This window comes from Taudactylus pleione, unplaced genomic scaffold (assembly GCF_031769625.1).
Source record: "Taudactylus pleione unplaced genomic scaffold, aTauple2 ptg000423l, whole genome shotgun sequence".
In the NCBI taxonomy this organism is placed as follows: Eukaryota; Metazoa; Chordata; class Amphibia; order Anura; family Myobatrachidae; genus Taudactylus; species Taudactylus pleione.
In genome coordinates this window covers 2,145,791-2,168,779 of record NW_028284825.1, presented here as the reverse complement: position 1 = coordinate 2,168,779, position 22,989 = coordinate 2,145,791, and the positions used below count along the sequence as shown (strand labels likewise).

The window sequence follows — 22,989 nt, the reverse complement described above, 5'->3', positions numbered from 1 at the left end:
TTGAAAGCTGGCCCAACCCTCCGAACAGCATCATAAAGGACAGAAAGAGCCTCCGACCTGCGGAGGGACGCCGTCCAATAAACAAATGTGAAAAGCTCGAACAACCACCAGGGTAGAAGGAACACCTGAATCCTCTACGAAAGAAGGCACCACAATAAGTTGGTTTATGTGGAAAACCGACACCACCTTAGGAAGGAAAGCGGCTACTGTCCTGAGTTCCGCCCCACCCTCATGAAACACAAGGTAAGGAAGCTTATAGGACAGAACCCCGAATTCCGAGGCTGTGAGCCGAAGCCCAAAGTGAGGAGGAGTACCGTCTTCCAAGACAAAAACTTAATATCAACCTCCTCCAAGGGTTCAAACATGGAAGACTGAAAAGACAGAGGCCCTGATTCAGAGCCGGACGCTCTGACCAGAGCGCTCGCTCTGAATCAGGGCCCACCTCCATTAATATGGAGCGTCCTCCTGGACGCTCGTATAGCTGTGGGTCACCACCCACAGCATATACGAGCGTGCAGGATGATGGTCGCGATGGTCTTGACCATCGCGACCATCGAAACTGCGAGCAGAAGCCTGCAGTTGAGTTTCTCAACCGCAAGGCCAGGAGTGATTTTGGCTCTATCAGAGCCAAAATCACTCCCACTGACATCACTAGTGATGTCAGTGGGGCCGGCTTCAGACGGTAGGCGTTCCCTTGGGAACGCCTCCGTCTGGCAGGCACGCCCCCGGCACGCCCACCAAAGGGGGCGTGCTGTCAGTCAACATCGACAGCACGCCCCCTTTGATCAGACACTCCGAGCGAAGGAAAGTCCTTCGCTCGTCGCGTCTCGCGCATGCGCACGACGGAGCTCCCTCCGTCGTGCACATGCGCAGTGCAGACCATCGACCCACTTGCGAGCGGCTGTCCGCTCGCGAGTGGGTCTGAATGAGGGCCAGAGTACCAAGATCAAATCCCAGGGTGCTATTAAAGGAGGCTGCACACGCAAGACCCCCTGAAGGAACGTCTGCACACAAGAATGAGAGCCAATTTTCCTTGAAAGAAAATGGAAAAAGCAGAAACCTGCCCTTTTAGAGTTCCAAGGTGAAGGCCAGGATCTAATCCCCTCTGGTGAAGAAACAAAAACAGGGATAAATCGATAAGTCCTAGACGGAAGGCCCTGACCGGAACACCATGAAATATAAGATCGCCAGATGCTATGATAATGCGCAGCTGAAACCGGCTTTCTGGCGCGAAGCATGGTGGGAATAATAGAGTCTGGGATGCCTCTGCGTCTTAAAATAATCGGTCTCAAGAGCCACCCCATCAACACAGCTGTGCTAAGTTGGGGTGTGCGAAAAGACCCTGCAACAGAAGGTCCGGGTGAAGAGGAAGGGGCCACAGCTCGTCTACCAAGAGGGGCCGAAGGTCCGAAAACCAACTACGCCAAGGCCATTTCGTAGCCACGAGAATGACTGAGGCCGACTCGTGTTTTATTTTTAGTATACGAGGAAGAAGTGTAATCGGAGGAAACCGGTAACGAAGTCGTAAGTCCACGGCACTGTCAGAGCGTTGACCGCCTCTGGATCCCGAGTATACCGGGAGCTGATGATTTAATCGAGACGCTATAAGATCCGCCCGAGAATGACCCCCAGCACCGTACTAGAGCCTGAAACACATCTAGGTGAAGCTTCCATCCCCCGGGATCCTGTGATGTTGTGTAAGAATGACATAAAAAGAGGGACTGTGAGCCCTGTATGTGTACAACCCTGTAACTTTTGAGGAGAAGAGCTGCTGATAAGATTCCTGTATGTGGTACATCTTTGGAAATCCTTTGTGGAGAATTGCTGCTGATTTCTGTGTGATATTCCCCTTCAGGCGGAAGGGAGGGTCTTTTTTAAGACTGAGAGCAATAAACACCTTTGCCTTTAAATTGTACTACATCTGTATCCTGTGACCAACAGAATTGCGCAAAACGCTATTCCGTTCTCCTGCTGTTCTGGGTAAGAGCTCCGTGTCCCCAAGTTCAAGCCCTCTGCCAAGCTACCGTGCAGACCTGGTCCATTGAGAGGGATCAGGTGGGAACAGCCGACACCAAACAGGAGGTGTCCCCCCAGTTAGTCAAACGTATACGCAGCAGACGCGGTTCCAAACGCCGATGGTAGAGTTTGGTGGTGGCAGCATCATTACACGCCCACGGCGCAGTCAGTGACAGGCAGTCACTGACGGTGAGTGGGAGTCCAAAAGCGCTAACCCGTGACCAGGGACGGCCTAGGCGAAAGGCGTCCGGTCACATTTACTAAATGCACCCCAGTAGCACTCACAGCCCTCTTTGTGAAGGATCCTGTAGTCTAGGGATGCCTGGAGCAAGAGAATGTTACATATGCTGCACACCTCCTGAACCAGGGAGAGATGGTTATTCATAGAAGAAAAACAGCAGGCACGCTGTTTTACACAGCTTTCTGCCGCGTGTAGAGGAGAGAGAGTGCGCGCTGGCTAGGCTCCGCCCCCTTCTACATGCCCTAAGAGCTCCCATTATGGTTGCTATTAGCGGCAATATCTTCCCCCTCCGCGCTACACTGCGGGCATCAGCGGGGAATGCTAGAGCCGGAAGCTGCGCTTCAGCGCTTCCTAATGACAACAGACACAGCTTACTAAGCTGTGTCAGCGCCGGGCAGCGTGTAGGGGGCCGGGGAATGCGCAGCTGTTACTCACTGCGTGTCCCTGAAGTCTCTCTCTCCATGCAGCAAAGCCTTCTCTTCTTTAGCTTCATGCTGTGTGAAGGCTTGCTGGGGCGGATAAGGAGCTGTCAGGTGCTTTTAGAATAAGCCATGTGCACTCCTTCCTGATTTTTATATAACAAAAAAAAAAACAGGGCGCCCAGTACCCGGACCCCACCTTTGATATAGGTGGCAAAGGGTACCTGTAGTGTAAAAGATGCATAAAAAATAAATAAATAAATAAAATTAAATGTATTGCTGGAGCACAGCTTGTAGTGACCAGCTCCTAGGGCACATTTTCTAAACTGAGGGCTGGTGGGGAATAGAGGGGGGGTAGCTTAGCACTTCTAAATTAATTAAAGTGCCAGCTCCAGCTATCCACGCCTCTATACCCCAGCGTAAGTACCTCCAGTGTCCTCTAGTGGATGAAAGAGAAAAAAATATTTTTGACTTTTTATTTGATTTTGCAGGTTACATGTTGATGGACGTTACAGGGAGCCTATCAGAGCATCTGATGTTCGGTAACTGCTGATAAGTGTTACTTACGTGAATTTAAAAAGCCAATGAATAGGTCAGACAATATTCTACAAAATCTGTCCCCAGAAACCCAATTAACAATGCTGGCCAAGCCTCCTTTTACTGGCTTACTTAAGCTGGGCAGATACTGATAGACATATCACCCGTTCCATTAGATTAGGAGAGGTGTGTGGAAAAAAAACAATTGAATTCCCTCCATAAAGGCATAAGATCTCTAATCATCGTTCTCTAAAGTCTATTCTCAGAGGTGACAGATGCATTATTGAAAATACTTTTTTGCACACATTTAACATTATTCATTTTTGGCATACATTTTTGTATGCTTGTGTATTTCTGATATTTATGTAACTATTTTACTGTTAGGCTATGATTTTACCATTTAAGTTTAATAAATAAAAAAAAAAAAAAATGCTGACTTCACCCAAAGTTGAATATCAGACTTTATATATTTATAGGAGGGGATGGGGGAATAACAATCTTATTTTCATGCCCGATCTCCCGTCTGAAGTGTCGGGAGATGTGGGGGAGATATTAAATTGTTCTTGGCGTCCCTGCCTTTATGCGCATGCCAACCCCGAAAGCATTGTGTTTAGACGCGTAAAGTGGCTAAAACCGTGCAAAAGTACTGGTTGGTTGCCCCCCAAAAATAGACTTTTTACGGATTTCTACTCGCCACCTCAGGAGGCTGTGAGCAGAAATTGGTGCACCCGCGGCATTCACACTTGATCGGACATCAATTGAATTGCTCAGTTGGGCACCCAGCCATGGGCAAAAACAATGAAATCCCCCTTAAATGCCCAGATTGGTATTTATCTATTCAATGTTAAAAGCTACGTGTCAACTACAGAACACAGGAGGGTGTCAAGTAAAACATCCACATCTGTAAATGGACTAACGACAAATTGCTTAGCAATACGCTGATTATGGCCGGCAACACACTCAAACAAGCCTGAAGGTGCCCATCCACTAGACTATTAAGTTGAGCGGTTGAACGATAACGATCGTTCAATCGTTTGCAAAACTGTCTAAAATGACCAACGATGCGCCTGCCGCTGGTCGTTTAGACATCTATCATCATGCAAACATGCTGGTCAACCTGACGATAACGTCAGATTGAGCATATTTGCAGATGACTGATGAGCCTGCACTGAACAACTGCTCGTTCAGTGCAGGCTCATTACAGAACAATCGACTGCACGATTACAATGTCGTAATCGTGCAGTCCTTTTCATGTCTGCTAGTGGATGGGCACCTTAAAGCCTTGGCTGTTTACAAATGAGGTGTGTGTGCTACATGAAAGCAGAAACCCAGAATAGGAGCCAATGTTTGCACTGTTGTATGAGGAACAGCAACTCTGCGTTCATATATAATATGGCATTGTGATCTAAAGTGGGATAAGAAAGCTTCACATGAAAGGGAAGTCTGCAGGTGAGAACAGGGCACTGTCTGAGAAGTGTGTGCCAGTGGCGTCAGGCTGGTCATAGGCGGTACAACCCCTCTCCTCCTAACACTCCGCTTCATCCTATCTGCAAATAGCTGCGGCATGCCATAAAATTCTAACTCTGGCAGTGCCTTAAAATAAGCACGGGACTTAATGGATAAGCTTCCGAGGCAGCACTCTGGGAGGGGGGCTGGGTAGGCAGGATGAGCCTGCACAAAGAGTGGGTGTGCATGTGATTAAAAGGAAGAAAGAATAAAAAAGGTAATATGGGTGGAGAGGAAGACCGAAAAAAAAAAAAAAAAAATCTTAATTAGAGAAGACAAAAGAAATAATTGAAGGGTATAATTAACAGATGACGGAGAAGGATGCCCCTCTAACACATAGAAGTATGCTGTAACCTCTTCAAGTCCAGACATGCGGTTCTTTGTCAGAATGCCTGATATAGAACCCCTAAGGGGGCAGACAAATTCCATGCCTGGAGCTCTACAGACACCTATCTCGGAAACTTTTACACTTCTCAGCTTATAGTCTTAAATCCAGGAGGAGACAGACACCCCAAATCCATATGCCGTAACCGAATAAGGAAGACTATTAGATACTGGACCCAAGCTAGGTTACATGTTTTTCTACTAATACAAGCAAATGAAGAACCTTACATCTAATTAGATTTAAAAATGAACATTTAAGCTATGAAAGTTTATTTATATAGCACAGTCACATTACACAGTACTGTACAGAGAAAATTTGTCATCCACATCAGTCCCTGCCGCTCCAACACCAGCATGCAGTGCAGCAAATTAGATTTGCACATTTTTGCAGGCTATTGATCACAAAGCACCAAACAGCATTTTAAGGGGTGAAATCAATTGCTTTTGGGTGCCCGTAGCTCCAGTCTAAAGTGACGAGAGCTATTTATTTGTTTGGGGCACTGAGCACAAGTGCAACAGGCGCCATCAATAGTCGCAGGTTTCTTCTCGCACCCTCCTGAGGTGGGAGGAAAAAAAAAAAAAAGTCTGTCTATTGAAGGGCTTTGGATGCCTTAACTGCTGCGCACCCAGTAGTTTGCATGGGAAAAGCCGCTGCACATGGCTAATCCTGAAGCATTTGGGCATGAGAATGCAGCACTCACACCCAGTGGCACAAACAGTTGAATGGTACCCGTCACTTTAGCTGGGAGCTAAGGGTGCCCAGAAACAATGGAATTCCTCCCTAAATGCACCATGGACAACCTACTGTGGAGTGTGAGGTCATAGATACACTGGACAGACAGAGGGACAGATAAATAGTTGACCACAAGACTGCTTTGCCTTTACGGAACTAAAAAAGGTAGATATACGCATCTATGTGACTTCACCAAACCCTATGGATTTGCTTGATCAAATAGCACTCCTCCTCCTCCTCATCATCATCATCGTCCTAGTGCACCTGCACCAGACCTTTATATCTGCTGCACACAACTACAGACAAAAAATATGGCATGACCAAGCTCCTGACCATCTGGTTTAAAAAAAATAAAAATAAACAAACAATTATGCTGTGCATACACATTCTCCCGCCCACTCTGCACAGCCAACGGCTGCCCTCTCACCGGCTCCCCGATCGCCTCCTACGTCCTCCCCCAGCCCTGCTCCCTACCTCTGGAATGCCCTCCCACACATTGACTCTCATACTGCCTTCCAGCATTAAAACATGCCCTCAAAATTCATCTCTTCACAGAAGCCTTCCACCTCTCCTGAGTCTCCAATCAGTGCATTCACCAGCTCTGCCTCCTCCCCCTGTGTCCATCCATAACCCCCTTTAGAATCAAAGCTCCTGCAAGCAGTGATCTCTCCCAGTGTGGTCACTATATTATGTAAAATCTGGACTGTAATTATGTAGATTATAAGTGTATTTTGTGAACGTCTCTAATGTCGTAGCATGTTCCATCCCTCTTGTACAGCATTATAGAACCTTTGAGGCGCGATAGATATATATCTCTCTAATTTTTTTATTTTATTTATTAGAAAATACAACCGTAGACTTCATACAGTTTATTTTTTACAAAGGTTTTTGTGTTGGAAATAAGCCACAATACATACAATGATTGACATGCATACCTCATAATGGAGTTTATTCTTCTTCAAATATATAACTGCTTTACCCATTCCTTAGTTTGATTTCTGAACACCATGCTGTTATTACAACAGCAGAGGGTACAAAAGTAATATGGACCACAATGCATTGCTGTAATGCATCAGCAGGAGAGCAAGACATGTTCCTGTAATCCTGGGACCATGGAATTTCCCCTACAAAGGGAGCATTTTGTCAAATAATCTCTATACAGTTGCTACTTACAGCGACTACATATCAGTCAGTTTATCACTTACAGGAGATCCCAATGAGATTTACAAAACCACTGCCTGTGACATTTATGAAAAATAGTGTCATTTTTATAGTGCAGACAAAACAACGAAAGCCAACAACTGAAATAACTGTTTTGTCCTACTTTTCATGACATTACCCTTATTTTTAAAATAACAGTAGTGAAATATCCCTTTAGGATCACAGGAAAATAAATAAAATGAGACGACACTATTAAAGCATCAGAGGGAAAAAAAAAAAAAAAAAGTAGAGGGAAAAATAAAAATCTTCCCAGTCTACAACTTTATTTAAAGTGTGGGTGGAAATCTGATAGCAGGAAGACCGCATACTGTAAGATTATCTACATCCATAGACAGGAATGAAGACTGATAATAGAAAAATCTGCAGCCCTGGGGAGGAACTGAAGATCAGCGGATCACTTCCTGAAGTCGCTCGGCCAATTATGCTAGCCAACACTTGCATTATGGATTACTCTCCACTGTTTACACAGCGGCCCGAGCTCCTCTTCAAGTAATCTCCAGTCAAACATTTCCCCGAGAGCTCCTGACAATCCTCAGGACTACAGCAATGTCGATAGAATGCCAAAATTTGAGTGCACACCTCAGAAAAGAAAAAAAAAAGAGAAAAAAAAAAACAAAACTCACGGCTCTGTGACGTCACCATCGGGATTTTTTAAATTCCTTTACTACGGATTGCCTTGCAGCAGAGGTGGGTCTGCTGAGAAAAATCCATGCTGGATGAAGTATATCGGCCGGGAGAGTATACAGACATTCATTCTCCCTTCTCTCTGCCCAAAGATACTCAGGAACTCTGGGAAAACTGTGGCACGCAGTTAATGCTGGAGCTCCGAGCAATAAAAGCAAACAAAAAAAAAAGGCAAAAGAACCCCAAACGGGCTAAATCACACATTAATTACCAATGTGAATAAAACACTAATACGTCAAGGCACAAACAGCTCTGTCCTCTGCATTCAGTTGACCATTTCTTTGTATTCTCACAAACATACCCCACAGAGAGGACCGTACTGCTGCTATAGAAGAACTGTACGCTAAAAACAAAAGGGTGGCTTATCCGTGCAGGGCATGCCAAACATCAAATTAAGGCTCACTCCTATATATACACACACACATAAAAAGTGACATGGGTTACATGGGCGCCAGCATTGGGTTAATAATATCATAGCATCAGGTCGTGGGAGCAGCACACTACAGCCTACAGGAAAACTTGGAAAATTTAAAGTTGAGGCAGAAAACTTGGAAAATTACAGATGTTAATGATGTTTAACACTCCCAAGAACCCCGTGCTTTGCCCCCTCCTGGCACTTAGAAAATTGGAAAATTCATCTCCGCGAAGAGGACAAGGACACACGCAAGGACTGTCTCAGACATTTCTGACCAACTGCGAGCAACAGCACGCTCTTTGTTTCCCCCGTCGCTCTGCTCCCCGGAATGGGCCTGCATATTAACTTGAGTAAGAAAAAAGGGCTTGCTTGATGCTGGAATGCTCCAAAAAAAAAAAAAAAAAAAAAAGGCCAATTTAGCCCATGATCTGGAAAATCCCTACCCATCCCCCAATTGGAAGGTGGACACGGACAGAATATCCCATGAGCAATCCCCAAACCTCCTCATTTTAGTCCCAACAGACAAACAACATATTCCCCTTTTCATCTGACCTTAGGCCTCTGCTTATAACAAGGAGTCCCAGCGCTGGGCAGGAAACATGCCTGGATTCCCAAGGCTGACTCACAACAGAAACCAGAGACAACCCCTCAAAACACTCTCTCAACCGTTTCCCTGCTTGATGGATGTGCAGTCCAGCACAAATACGGAACAGGTGGCAATTGTTACTAGCCAAAGATTACAAGTAAGGCTATTTATTTGACTTGATCTAAAAGGAAATTTGTATTAAAACACAAGAGTAAAGCTCCAGATCTTCATCCTCAGCTGCTGCTCTGAATCGCATATGCTTCTCTAGTAGGCATGGTTCCTACAAGACAGCACGCAGGAACATACAGATAACTGGAATAATATGACCTACCTGGAAGAAATAAGTAGATCCCTTTCTCCGAAAAGAAAGTTGATTAAAGGATGTAAAATAAAACAGTCACAAGCTGAACACCAACTTACTATAGTCAATAATGTGGCAGGGCCTGATGTCAAAGACAAATATTTTCTGTGCTGCACTGTGCGAGATGGTGCCGTTGTATGCAGTCAGAAAGCCGACAGTCGAAATACCGACCACCGGCTTCCCGACTGTGCAATCCCGATAGGGGACTAATGACACGCTTCGAAATCCCGACAACTATCATTATCCCTACGCCAGGAGCCCGACGCCCGGCATACCGAACGAAGGCAAGTCGGGTGGCGGGTGCGGACAGCTGCGGGGGCAGGGTTAAGTTACCTATAGGGATCTTCACTGCTGCCGGCGTCAGGATTTAACCCACCGGACATAGGTCCGGCGGTCATTCATACCGATCCCGCTGGCGCTATATATACATTGTCAGCAGAGCTTTTGTGAAGTGAACCATTAGGCCTTAGTAATTGCTAGCAAATTTATACGTAGATTTTGCCTCAGAGAGGGACAGCCTTATCTAGAACTACATTTCTGCAATACAGCTTAGTTGAATAAAGCATAGAGGTGATTCAATTCTTTTATAAGACGCCTTCATTAATAGGCTCCCGACGGAGCAATTCAATTGGTGCTCTGTTCAGGCACCCATACCACGCGTGTGCACCCCACAGCACAGGGTTTAGCTGAGCAAGGCAGCTAAACCCGTCTAAAGTCCAGACTTCACACATTTCTGCCTGCCACCTCCTGAAGTGGCAAGCAGAGATGTGTTTACCCATGGCATGGCATGGCATGGCAGCTCGAACAGCCCAGCATTTGAATTGCTCCGTCAGGTGCCCAATAGTTAAGTTGCCAGATAAGAGAATTAAATCGCCCACAGACCGTTCCGTATTTGCTATATATGGGGCGATTCAAATAGTTTTTGGGCGCCCTTGTCGCTCCCAATTATAGTGCTTAGCTGCGTATAACGGCTAAACTAATCTAAAGTTCTGGTTGGGGTGCCCAAACTACAGACTGTTTGCACATTTCGGCTTGTCCCAGAAGGGCGCGAGCAGAAATTCTGGTGGCTGTATGCGCCCGAACAAAGCAACAATTGTATTTCTCCGTCGTACGCCCGGCACCAACAGCCACCAGCACTAACAAATGAATCTTCCCCATAGCATCATTGACTACCCAAAGTGAGCATTTTACCATGTTTAACACAACTGATCCCCTGTAGTTTTATTGTAGTCTAGTCTAGAAATCACCTATCCAAGAACATATCCAGATCCATGTGCAAATTTGAAATGCCAAAGAGTTTGGCAGGTGCAGTAAAAGTGCCCTCACTAGTGCTACTAAATGCAGATATGAAGAGAAATAAAACTGTGTGTGTAATGATTTATCCCTTAATCAACTCTTTCAAAGGCAAAATGGGGGCAATTCAATTCAGTGTAATGTTGAATAGCGCAGGGAATGAGTGCCTGGAGCTATTCAATGTAGTGTTTCCCGCTAGGTCCAGGGTCTGGCAGGGAACTTTATGTGCAAAAAAGGGGGCGCGAAACAAATCCAGCAGTCAGTGTTTCACCCCAGGCACTGGCGTGCAACATTGGTATCTACGGGATCAGTCCTGACAATGATTTTACGGCACTTGCAGGCATTGATTTAGTCCCTATAGCAACAGGTAAGCCAGATTCCTGTGTCTTTGGATCTCGGTTTTGTACTCTGCTACATAGTTCTTTGCCTATATCTTATGTAGCTCTCAATACAGCAGGAGAGCTGGAAGGAAGAGAGGAAGCCAGTTCCCTACGGACATCTTGAATGCACTAAGGCTGTTCCAGGGCTGACTTCCTGTAGAACACAGAGCTCCCCTGCGGTGCAGGCTGAAGGAAGCATGCTCAAGCATTGCCAGCTCAACAAATAACAAGCTCTCTAAAGCAAAATGGGTTCATGCCCTGGAGTGGGGGGAACCCAATGTTTTGCTTACTATGAAGTGTACATGGTATAACCCAATTAAAGCAAAAGTAACATTAAAAGGACCAGGACACGTACATCATCTCTGTATGCCCTGCAATAATACACTCCAAGAAGAAATAATGTAACTAATGTCTGTTCCCCAGACAACTAATAAGCATTTCAGTAAGTGTATTGGGCCAGAAGTTACACCTTATTTAATTCCAATACTTTGGATACTGCAAAAACATTTTCTGTCAAATCATGTTTATTCATATAAAATCCCACTTAATGTATGCACATACCATAAGATCACCAATGCCAAAGCATGCTAATTAGCAGAGGACCATGGGGAAAAACAAAAGAAGCTCTGTACACAAGTAACTAAGATCTACGGACAATATTTTCATTTCTATTTTTAAAATTAAAGGAAAAGTCCAAAGCCAAAATGTAAGCACATGAAAAGACCAGAGCCATTAGCTCCATCATAGAAGGGATATTGTCCCATTAAAAGGTCACTAACAGCTTCCTTATTATACTGGTCAGGATGCTGTAACGTAAATTATAACTCCACATTTCCAGCCCTGGCCTGGAGAGAAAACGGGTCATCTGTCTTAATATCAGTGTAATGTATTTTTATCATTTGTATTTCCCTGGAAGCATACATCAGGTTTATGTGAATTGTCTTTTTGTAGCATTAAATTCCATGATCTGTACTGTTTAAGGGAAGGAGCTCCCTTTTAAAGCACATTCACAACTAAGCTGGCTTCATAATGCTGCCTTGTTTTCTGCAACACAATTCTCTTTATTTTCCCAAAATTCCAGAAAGAGTAGGCGGGGGATTATGTAATTTTATCATTTGTATTGCTTCATATCTATGGGAAAACTGTGAATCCAGGGTCCTAAACCTTATTTCAATTAGCTCCATGTATCTGGAAAATGCTATTCTGAAGATGCATTTCCAAACTAAGAAAATACAAGTAAACATTTATGAATACAGCCATTTAGAGCACAATTATATTGGTGCAGAACATAAAAGCATTAGACAGTCTTAAGCTAGAAACACACCTATACAATCATCGGGCCGTTCATCCAATATCGAGAGAACGGACGTTGGACTGTATAGGTTATACGCTGTCCCGATGCAGGAGTGTTAGCCGATAAACAGCTTTTAAACGCTTCTGCAGCGATCGGGAGGTCGCATCTTATGTACGGTTTAATATTTATCGGTACGACCTCCAAATCCCATAGAAGCCCGAACACACTGTGCCATGTCTGCACAGTGTGTACGCAGCTCATAGGGGGGAGGGGGGGGGGGTCACACTGGGGACTGACTGCACGGCTGATCAGGACAGTATTACCCGGTCAGCCTGCAATCGTATAAGTGTGTACCCAGCTTAACACACCAACCTACGTAATAGTCTTAAAATTGTTTGATGTTGTCTAGGACTAGACAGATGACATAAATGGGCGGTATTCAATTGGTTTAGCACGTCCGATCTCCCGTCTAAAGAGACAGGAGATCGCGGGGAGTTATTCAATTGATGCCCATTTTCGTGCTGATCGCACCCGTATAGGTGAAGTCAGGTTTAGCTGCGTAAAACGGCTGCCCCCGACCAAAGTGCTGGGAGCGATCGCGAAAAGTGCTATTTGGTCACCCAAACAGGTAACTTTTCACCCATTTCAACTCGAACCCCCCCCGAGGGGAGCGAGCTAAGATGGTGCGCGCTGGCAGCTGATCGTGCCCGACAGGAGCAACAATTCAATAACTGTTGTCGGGCGCGTAGAGGGGCGAAACAATTGAATTCCGCCCAATGTGTAAGACTGTCGCTAGAAACACACAACTAGCCACAGCTCTCTCTCTGCAAGATGCATTTTTTGTTTGTTTTAACCTAATACTTGGCATTGAATTGGATCAAGGAAAGATAGTAAAGCATCCGCATCTAGGTCAGATATAATGCTGGTCTTCCTGTAAGGTAAAACTTGAACATATTGCTCCGCATGAAACAGTTATTTAATGAGAGAGACTGTGAAGTCTTTCAGCAATCTCTTCTCTATACAGTTTTCCTGTTACATAGGGGTCTATTCATGGAATCATCATGTAATGCCGGCGGCTGTGTGGTCGAAATCCCAACAGGTGAAGGTAAGTACCCTAACCCTCCCCTCTCCCCCCCCTAACCCTCCCTTAGGGGTGCCTAAACCTAACCTCCCCCCGTTCGTGCCTAAACCTAACCCTCTCGGGGTAGTGCCTAACCCTAACCCCCCCCCCTAGTGGTGCCTAACCATAACCCCCCTTCCCCTACCCTAACCCTCAGCCATAGGGAGCTTCGTGCTAATGGCAGTCAGACTCGGCAGTGCTAAGTGTCACAAAAGCAGCGGCGATAGGGATCGCAGGGACAGTTGATCTATGGACCAGCTTTCTCCGCACTGGAGCAATGTTGAATTGCTCCGGTGTTTTAGTATCCACCACTGCTACCCGCAGCAAGTTGGATACTAAGGGGCATATTCAATTAGCCATGAAAAGTCCCGTCCTTTTTGCCTGCCGGACTTTCCGCCTACATCACGTGTTTTTGGAGAAAACTTTCCGTGCGTGCGGCAGCTTTTCACCTTATTCAACTCCAAAGGACACGAAAACGCACCCCGGCGAAACTCAAACAGGCAAAAAGTGCCGTAATATTTGGGGAAATCAGCCCGATACCACCCAAAAGATGCACTGACATTGGGGATCACTACAGATCAAATAGCCCTGGGAAGGTATTTGGGTGCTTAAATGCTCTCAATAGCTGCTAATTAGAGTCTTTGCAGAAGTGGTGAAGAATAGCATTTAGCAGTTTTTTTGGCAAAAATAAGTAGTCCCAGCAAATTTGGGGTGCAAGCATGGTTAAAAATCGCTAAAGTGAGATTTTATGTTTTTTTTAAAAAATAAATAAAAAAAACGCACCTTCAGCAAGCACCTGCAATAAAGACAAACAAACAACAAAACCAAAACACATGGGGCATACTTGGGGGATCCCCTGGAGTCTTTCGCTAGTTTTTAAGTTTGTCCCCCAACATTGGACTTTTTCGTCCCCAAAACAAAAGTACTTTTTTGGGGTAATCTACAGTATTTTTTTAAACTTTTGACGGTTTACCTTTGGGGGGCTGTCCCAAGGCTGTGTTCCCCCAACTTTGCACCCCAAACCACCAATTCTGCACTTCTTACTGCCTGCATTCAGAGGCAATCTTTTCCGCTGTTTACGAGGCGCAGACTTTTCGCACCGGTGAAAAGTCTTTGGACTTGAATACGGGGATAAGTTTTCACCTGGTGAAATGACGTCACCGGCGAAAACTTTCTTCGCCGAAAACGGCTTAATAGCAGCTAATTGAATATGGCCCTAAGGGTGAATTGAATAGCGCCGTGAAGGAGCTCCCGGAGCTATTCAATTCAAAGCGCTGTTTAGTCAGACTAATGATTTCTCCTTGGACCCTACTGAGTGTGTGAGGAGAAACTGGATTAATGTGCCAGCCGTGAGGCCGATTTCCAGCTTAGCGCAGTGCTAACAGCCTCAAGGCCGGCACTTTAGTCGAAGACTGGCGGTTCTCCGCGACTAAAACACCCAGGTTAAGTCGCGAGAACCGTCAGTCTTAACTACTTCCTGTCAGAGTAAACATCGCGTTGAATTAAATAACTCCCTCCCAGCACTAATCAATTCATGCTGAATTGAATCACCCCCTTTATTAACGTTGCTCTGAAATGGAGTGCAAGTCCTGATGATGCAGAAACGTACATATTTCAATCACATTGCTACACTTATGACTGATTGGGCAGAACTAGGCTGTAACACGGTGTTCTCATGTAGGCACAGTTTAGTGACGGTACGCTGGCCAGCTGAGATCTATGCACAGTTGGACATAAGCAAAAATATGCCTATTTCCAGACATATCTTTTGTACCTGATATAGGTTCGGTGCCAACATGCACGGATGAGGAGGGCGACGAATAGCAAACCAGGTGGGCACATCATAAGATGCATAGAACTGTGCACACTGGCAAATATACACATTTATTCCATGCACGCAGTTCGGGAGCAACATATGCCTGATCTACTTCCAACTCTTGATCAGCCCTACAGTGTTTAACACTAAAGCCATTAATTACTTGTATATCAGAAACTAGAACATGCATCTGAGCCTAAAGAAATGTATATATTCACCAACTGGCAGATTTGTATGCCACCCTACCCATATGCTTGGTTTCATGCACAATCATCAGTGCGCACTTGCAGCAGCCATATTCCTGGTGCAAAAGGTCTGTCTGAAATTAGGCATATTTACATGTACGCACAACTCTACGGAAGCCCGAAATTCCATCGGCATGCCCTCACTGACACTACATGTGGTTATACCCCATTACCACACAGCCATGCCACCAACTGCAGGTGCTACTGAATTCTTACGATTGCATGTTTGGTTCCAGTGTATGCTCAGTGTGAAGACATACAAGATACCCTCCACAAACGGGCGCATTCAATTCTGCATCCTTAAGGTGGGTACACACTATACAGATATAAATGCAGATGATGGTCGTTCATACACACTGAACGGCCATCATATGTGTCTTGCTGCGGGTCCCGGCGACCAGGGGGCATGACACGGCGGGAGTGCCCCGACCCCCTCCTCGCGGCTCCCGCTGTTTGTACGGGCTGGTCTGCAGACCATCCGTACACACCTACCGATGGACAGATATGTCTGCAGACATATCTGTCCATTGGTTGTGCAGCACAGCTAATGCGATATGTCGGTGAACACTGACGTTCACCGACATATCGCGGGTACACACTGCCCGATGGGCAGCAGATACATTGGCCGATCGATTGATCGGCCAATGTATCTGTCAGTGTGTACAGAGCTTAACTCTACATGACTGTTCTCATTTGGCTTAATATACAGTACATGTTCAAACAAATAAGAGGAAAGGGCAGAAACAGAGGTTAATTTGTACATTCATCTTCTGCAGATGAAACACCCTGGATATTCAAATTTCAATGAGAATGTTAACAGCCGAACTAAAAAAATACAAGTAAACATTCATGAATACAGTGGTTTAGAACACAATGATTGTATTGGTGCAGAACATAAAGGCATCAGACAGTGTCTAACACACCAAACTACGTAATGGTCTTAAAATTGTTTGATGTTTGCTAGGATCGCCCATACAGATGCAGCGGCAAGCTGCGGAGAGGGGGAAGATGATGTTCGTATATGTGTATATGAACGACCATCATCTACATATATATCTGCAGATCACTCGATCTGCAGATATATTTGTGCAGTGTGTACCCAGCAATAGATTCAGGGTTAAGTGCCTGGAGCTATGCAATTACAGAGAGCAGATAGCCCTGAGGGCGCACTTAACATGGATTTCGACTTGCATTCTCCTGAGGTAAGTCCCATGGCTAATTCCCCCCTTAGAGCATCCGCATGCCAATAATCAAAAACTAAGAAAGTTCAACACAATCACGCAAAACACAACAAAAGGTGTAAAGAGGTACAAAAAAAACTAAGACAGAATATATTTTCTTGGTAAAGGATACACATCATTGACTAAAATAATCCACTTTTGAGACATGTTAAATTTTTGTCTGGGAGCCAGGGAACTAGGAACCAAATCTGTTTGTAATCCCCAGAATCTGTTATTAACTATGTGTTCCTTTTGTACTTTAGCTTCTATCGAATATGTTTATAGTAGAGAAGACATCCCCATTCAATTATTACTGTTGTGAATCATAAATCCATAAAGAAATACACGAACATGAATAAAAATATGGGCAATGATATATGGAATGTGTAAAAACATAGGATCCCAGGGAACGTGGTCAAAAGATCGACAATGTCGACAGTTACGTTGTCAAAATTCTCAGAAAGTCGACAGGTGAAATGTCCACATGGTCAGCATGTCGACATTAGGGTTAGGCACCTGAAAGTCACATGACTGCCAGGACCGAGGAAGCGGCTGGAGCAGGCAAGTCACCTTTTGGTCACCGGGAACAATATGTTGACATTTCATCACTGTCTGAGAATGCCAACATATCCATGATGTCGACATGACAATCAACATATCAGCCCAACCCGATCCCAGAACCACCACTAACCATTGGACCACTTTAAAACATCAATTTTCAATTTAATTAATTTATTTTTAATTGTGTGCAGGGAAGTTGACATATTTATTACCAGTAATTTATATAGTGCACACTTATGCAGCGTTTACAGAAAATATTTCAGTCGTTCCATTGGTTCCTGTCCCAGTGGAATGTACAATCTATGAGCCAGATATAGAGTTTTACACTATTCACATCGCTGCTACGACTTTGTATGCAGTGGCGATGTGGAATTATGCTAATGCCGCAGGAGGCGTGTCTTGTGTAAATAGACATCTCCAGCTGTATCCGAGGACCCAGCCATCAGCTCACTTGAGTGAACACCGGACATCTGAGTGAAATTAATTATTTCGTCCAGTGAAGTTGTGTTGCAAAAAGTTTGCACTGGCCTCGACACGCCTCAAAATCGCTTCCTGTCGTCTCTCCCAAACGGTCACAGCATATCAATCACTGCGACCAGTGTTACAGACACCGATCGGCACATGTGCCAATCAGCAACAATCTGAGTTGTACACAAACCACTGGGCTTTTTGCGTACAACACTGAATCAAGCCCTATATACCCTATCACATGTACACACACGTAATTTTCTGTCAGAAACAAATTAACCTACCAGTATTTTTTTGGAGTGTGGGAGGAAACCCTCGCAAACACAAGGAGAACATATGAACTCCACACTTAGGGAGAAATTCCATTGTTTTGCACTGTCCGCTGCTCCAGTCTAAAGTGACGGGAGCATTTTTATATTGTTGTTTGTGCCGATGGGCGCCCATTATTTCTGCTTGCACTCTCCTGAGGTGGCTAGCAGAAATCCGCAAAACACATCTAAGGCTTTTTGGCACCCAGAGTCAGCGTTAGCTACCACTACGGGTTTAGCCACTTTACACGTCTAAACCCGGTGCATTTGGGCACGACATGCACAAACAATTGAATATAGTCCCATCACTTTAGACATGTGATCGGGTGCAAGAAAACAATTGGATTCCCCTCATAGTGACTTGGTCAGGAATTGATCTCAAAACCTTATGTGGGGTACACACCTGAACAATGGATCAAATAACCGACTGACCGATTAAACGATTTTGGCAAGGATGCACAAAACTATATGGTGCATAGACACTTACCGATTTGTCTGGTCAGAAGTACCCATTTATATATGCCCGCCCAATTGTGAGGTCATTGTGATGTCATTATCGTTTACAGATATTTTGTTTGTACATACTTACAGATGGTCGGTACGATATATTGTTAGTTAGCTGTATGAATCATACATCATCCAGTGTGTATTCAGCATAAGTGGCTACTATACACGGGCACTAGAACTGCATTATGTGGACATGAGTTCAAGTGTTTATGTGAACATACCATATTGGTGAATGCACCTTGAGTACACAGAGGTGTTCATGCTGGTTGGTCGTTGGACAAAAGACAATGCTACCAAACAATGTTTCACGGCTATGACCAGATAAGTGTTACTCCTTTTTATAGGTGAAGAACCCATTTTAGGAGCGCATACACACGTGTGCGCATTTTCCCTCAAACAGCTAAGCACACTAGTGTACTTTCCACAACGCAACAGTGTGCTCTCTCATTCAAATTTCACACAGCAGAACAACATTACAAGGTGCATTCACAGATACGTCTACATAAATGTATGACCACACCTCAAATCAACGTACCAAGGACACATGAAAACGCTTACGTGTCCAAGGCCTTATATGTGCCACAGACAACAAAGCAGTCACACCTAAGAAACAAATATTAACTTTCCCAACCTAAGAATTCAATGTACAATAGATGTATAGGTTATAGATCCTTTGTAACATCATTAATGAATATGAGCAAATTGGTTGGCCACCAAAGTGCATGGTGGGAATTTGTCTGCAAAGGAAGGTCACTAAAAGTTGGAATCCTCTAAACAGGAAAGGAGGTAGAAGTAACAAAATAAAGGAAGACAAAATAAGTACTTATTTATGAACATAGCCATCTAAAACATTGCGGTATAAACCTAAAATAAATGTGACGTTATGCTATGTGTGAATTGAGAAGACACTGCTATTCATTACAATCAAAGGGAGACAGGTTGTTTTAAAAGCATTTGCCGACAGCTAACCTAATGACTAAATACATGTGTAATCTACACAATTGTTGTTTCCATTTTGTTGGGAGCAAAAAATAGACCAACTTTAAAAAGTATCCAGCTTCAAAGAAACTCCACATACAAAATTAGATCTGAACCCCTCACTATATATATCCTGCATATGTGCGCAAATAATTTAAAATAACAAAAGCAAAAAAATATAAGATGTATGGAATAGTAATATAAACACACCTCTGTCAGTCCACCATGCACCTCAGCCTCAAAGGTTCACCTTTCATGGTATCCAGGATGAGTACAGGACAGAAGACTTAACAGATGTTGTGTTCACTCACACAGCCTGAGGTGCTATTTTCTGCACCAGGCATTCAATTGCTTCTTTGGTGAGTGGAAAATAAAACAGTCTTTCACTGTCTAATTACACAAAAGTACAATTAAAGTCTTCGGACAGTGGGCCTGATTCTGACCTGCTCGCGAGCACTGAGCGCTTGCAAGCGGGTTGATGGTGCCCAAGTGCACATGCGCACGACGGAGGCGCCTGTCGTGCGCATGCGCGAGACCCGAATAACGACGGCCAAGCCGTTGTTAAGGGTCTCGCACCAAAGGGGGCGTGCTGTCGATGGTGATTGACACCACACCCCCTTTGGTGGGCGTGCCGGGGGCGTGGCTGCCCAGACGGAGGCGTTCCCATGGGAACGCCTGCCGTCTGGGTCCGGCCCCACTGACATCACTAGTGATGTCAGTGGGAGTGCTCTCGGCTCTGAAAGAGCCAAAAGCACTCCTGGACTTGCGGCAGCGAGACCCTACCGCAGGGTCTCGTCGCAAGCCCGATGGTCGCGATGGTCTTGACTATCGCGACCATCATTTTGGCCGCTCGCTATAGCTGTGGTCACCCACAGCTATGCAAGCGGCCAGGAGGCCGCTCCAAAAAGGAGCAGGGACAGACCTGATTCAGAGCGAGCGCTCTGTCAGAGCATCCGGCTCTGAATCAGGCCCTGTGTCACCAGAGTCAATGGCCCAAAAGAGGTATTTCATTGTAAGGCTGAAGCCAGGGCTGTACTTTCAGTGGACACTGTCCTATTATTTCTTTTTGTATATTAATTAATGTTTGATTTTTTTTTTTTTGTTTAAAGAAGGTACAAACGAGAAGAGAGGGGAAATGATAGGAAAACAGGTATAAAAGTATAGTGTTGGCTTTTTGAGAACCCGACGGAGCAATTCAATTGTTGCTCCTTTCAGGCACCAGAGCAACGTTTGCAAGCCCAAAAGCATGGGGTTTAGCCGCGTATAGCAGCTATCCCGTCTAATGTCCTGCTGTGGGCGCCCAAACTCCTAGCTATTCGCACCCAACAGATCAACAATTGAATTGCTCCATTGGGAGCACAAGAGAAAAAGCCACAGCTAAAACAAATGAATCACCACCATACAATATAAACACCAAATAAATAATATTAGCCTACATACAGGGCCAGATTAGAGTTTGCACAGGCCCCAAAGCAACTAACTTGTGGGAGCCCCTACCGATAAAACGGTTAAAGAGATATTCTAGTAATGCCATAAAAAGTATAATGCGAGTCTAAAGCGGGCCATACACGGTGCGATAAAGCAGCCAATCCGATGGATGGTACAGTTTGGCTGCTATATCGCACCGTGTATGGGCCTGATGTCGGACCAAATGCACACCCGTGGGATAGTACATCGCACCCCTTGATTTTACTGCAGGTTCGTGATGCGATGTGCAATCCCATGCATCACTATGCAGGTAGGGGAGAGCCAGCATATCTGGCTGTCGGCCACCCGATCGCACCATGTGTGGGGACCGCCCAATATGTCAGACCCCCCCGTCGAGTCGTACAGTGCCTATCACACCGTGCATGGGCCGCTTCAAGACTTCCAGAACTATAAATGACACCATAGCTATGAGTGTGGGCACCTGGATTAATCCGGCCACAACCTATACACAATTATCATTACCATTAATATAGCATGGTCCGTGCATAACACATGAGCAAATCCGCCCCCACAAACGTATCCACCAGCTCCACTTCCATTATTTGTTACTGGGAATAACTGATAATACCAACATGTAAAATAATGAAGAGGTTAAAGTGAATGTAAAGCACATCAATATGGCCCTAGGTGCTTTGTTTTGTGCGGTGTCACAGCACACAGTCACACAGCCCTAGGCTATGGAAAAAGCTGATCATCATTCCCCGATATAGGCAACAGCACAGGGAAGTGTCTCCAGGCTGAGTGCGACAACTGAGGCGCCACCACAACCTCCCAGTGCCATGCAGACCCTGCTGACCACATACACCGGGGTGCAGATAAGGGGGGTGTGCACTGGGCACAGGAGCTGGCACTCACCCAGATGCAGGGTCAGATTGATGGAGTGCGGGTACTGGATCCCAGCCAGCATGGTCTGGCTCTGCCACCAGGTGGTGTCCGCCTGGTTGTTGTAGTCGGTGAGGTACTCGGCGCTGTGCTGCAGGTGGGGTTGGTCGCTATCGCACAGGTGGCAGGACTTGGTGACCCCGGTGACGCCGGTCTGCACGCAGTACTCCTCTGGGGGTGACCCGCAGGTGTTGGTGGCCACCACGGTAACGTTAAAGGCGGCATTAACAAACTCGGGCATGCAGCGCTGCAGCCGCCCGTGTGCCGTGCACTCGTCCATCGCCGCCCGGGCGGCGTCTGCCAACAGCAGGAGCAGGGCGAGCAGCAGCAGCACGGGGGGCCGCATCCTCCGGAGCATAGGGGTCTCCTCTGCCTGTACGGCGCGGGGGGCTGGGGAGGTGTGATCTAGCCGGGAGTCTCTCCTGCAGGGTGCTGGCTGATTACAGGGCGGTCCGGGTGCTGAGAGCCTCCTCTCATATGCTGGCTCCGGGCTGCAGCTGGTTCCCACCAACTTCCAGGAAACTTTCTCCGCTGCTGGGATCCCGGCTGCAGCTGCTCTCCGGGACAGGGTCTGAGGCCGCGGTGGAGGAGGGTGGCTGTGTGGGTCCGATGGCCGGGGTAGTGCAGGGGTTCCCGGGACCTGGCTCTGGGTGGGGGGCTATGGTGGTGTGTGCTGCGCTCTGCTCTTTGGGGCAGGAGAGAGGGGCCGGCCGAGGACACGGGGTGGGGGCTCTGGACACGCAAAGCAGCCTGGGAATGGGAATGGGGCAGAGGACGGGATCCCGGGAACATGGACTCTCCTCCTCGACAGTTTCCGGAATACTCCGCCCGTCTGCTATACCCGACTGTCAGCTATGCGGGGCTCGGGAGCTCTCAGCCTTATATCTTATATAATGTAATCGCCTGGGGCCACTCATTGTAACTTGTGTTCTACCCGCACTGGGACAGATGTATCTAGAAAGCGATAAATTGGAGAGTGATAAACGACCAACCAATCAGCTCCTAACTGTAATTTTTCAAACACAGCCTGTAACATGACAGTTAGGAGCTGAGTGTCTGGCCGTTTATCACTGTCCACTTTATCTCTTTCTAGAGCTTAATACATCTGTTTCTCATGTGGCTCCCGAAGTTACCCCTGCCTGTACATTGATGAGATTGCTCCATTGTCTCCTAAAAGCAAGTGTGTGTACACTATAGGGGTCTATTTACTAAGCAGTGTTAGGAGACAGAGCGAAAAGTGATGTCTGATAAGGTGTCAGCCAATCAGCTCCCAACTGTCATCTCACAGGCTGTATTTGAAAAATGACAGTTGGGAGCTGATTGGCT

The 22,989-nt window shown here is 45.8% G+C and overlaps 1 protein-coding gene across 1 annotated transcript in view; it reads right to left on the bottom strand.

Moving 5' to 3' along the window:
* Positions 1 to 22,459, bottom strand: part of LAMC1 (laminin subunit gamma 1) — a 103,698-nt gene extending 81,239 nt beyond the window's left edge. The window contains exon 1 of the mRNA XM_088447205.1: positions 21,637 to 22,459. Coding sequence (XP_088303331.1) covers positions 21,637 to 22,021 — 385 coding nt within the window. The 5' untranslated portion in view covers positions 22,022 to 22,459. The remainder of the gene's footprint in view (positions 1 to 21,636) is intronic.
* Between the last annotated feature and the right edge of the window lie 530 nt (positions 22,460 to 22,989).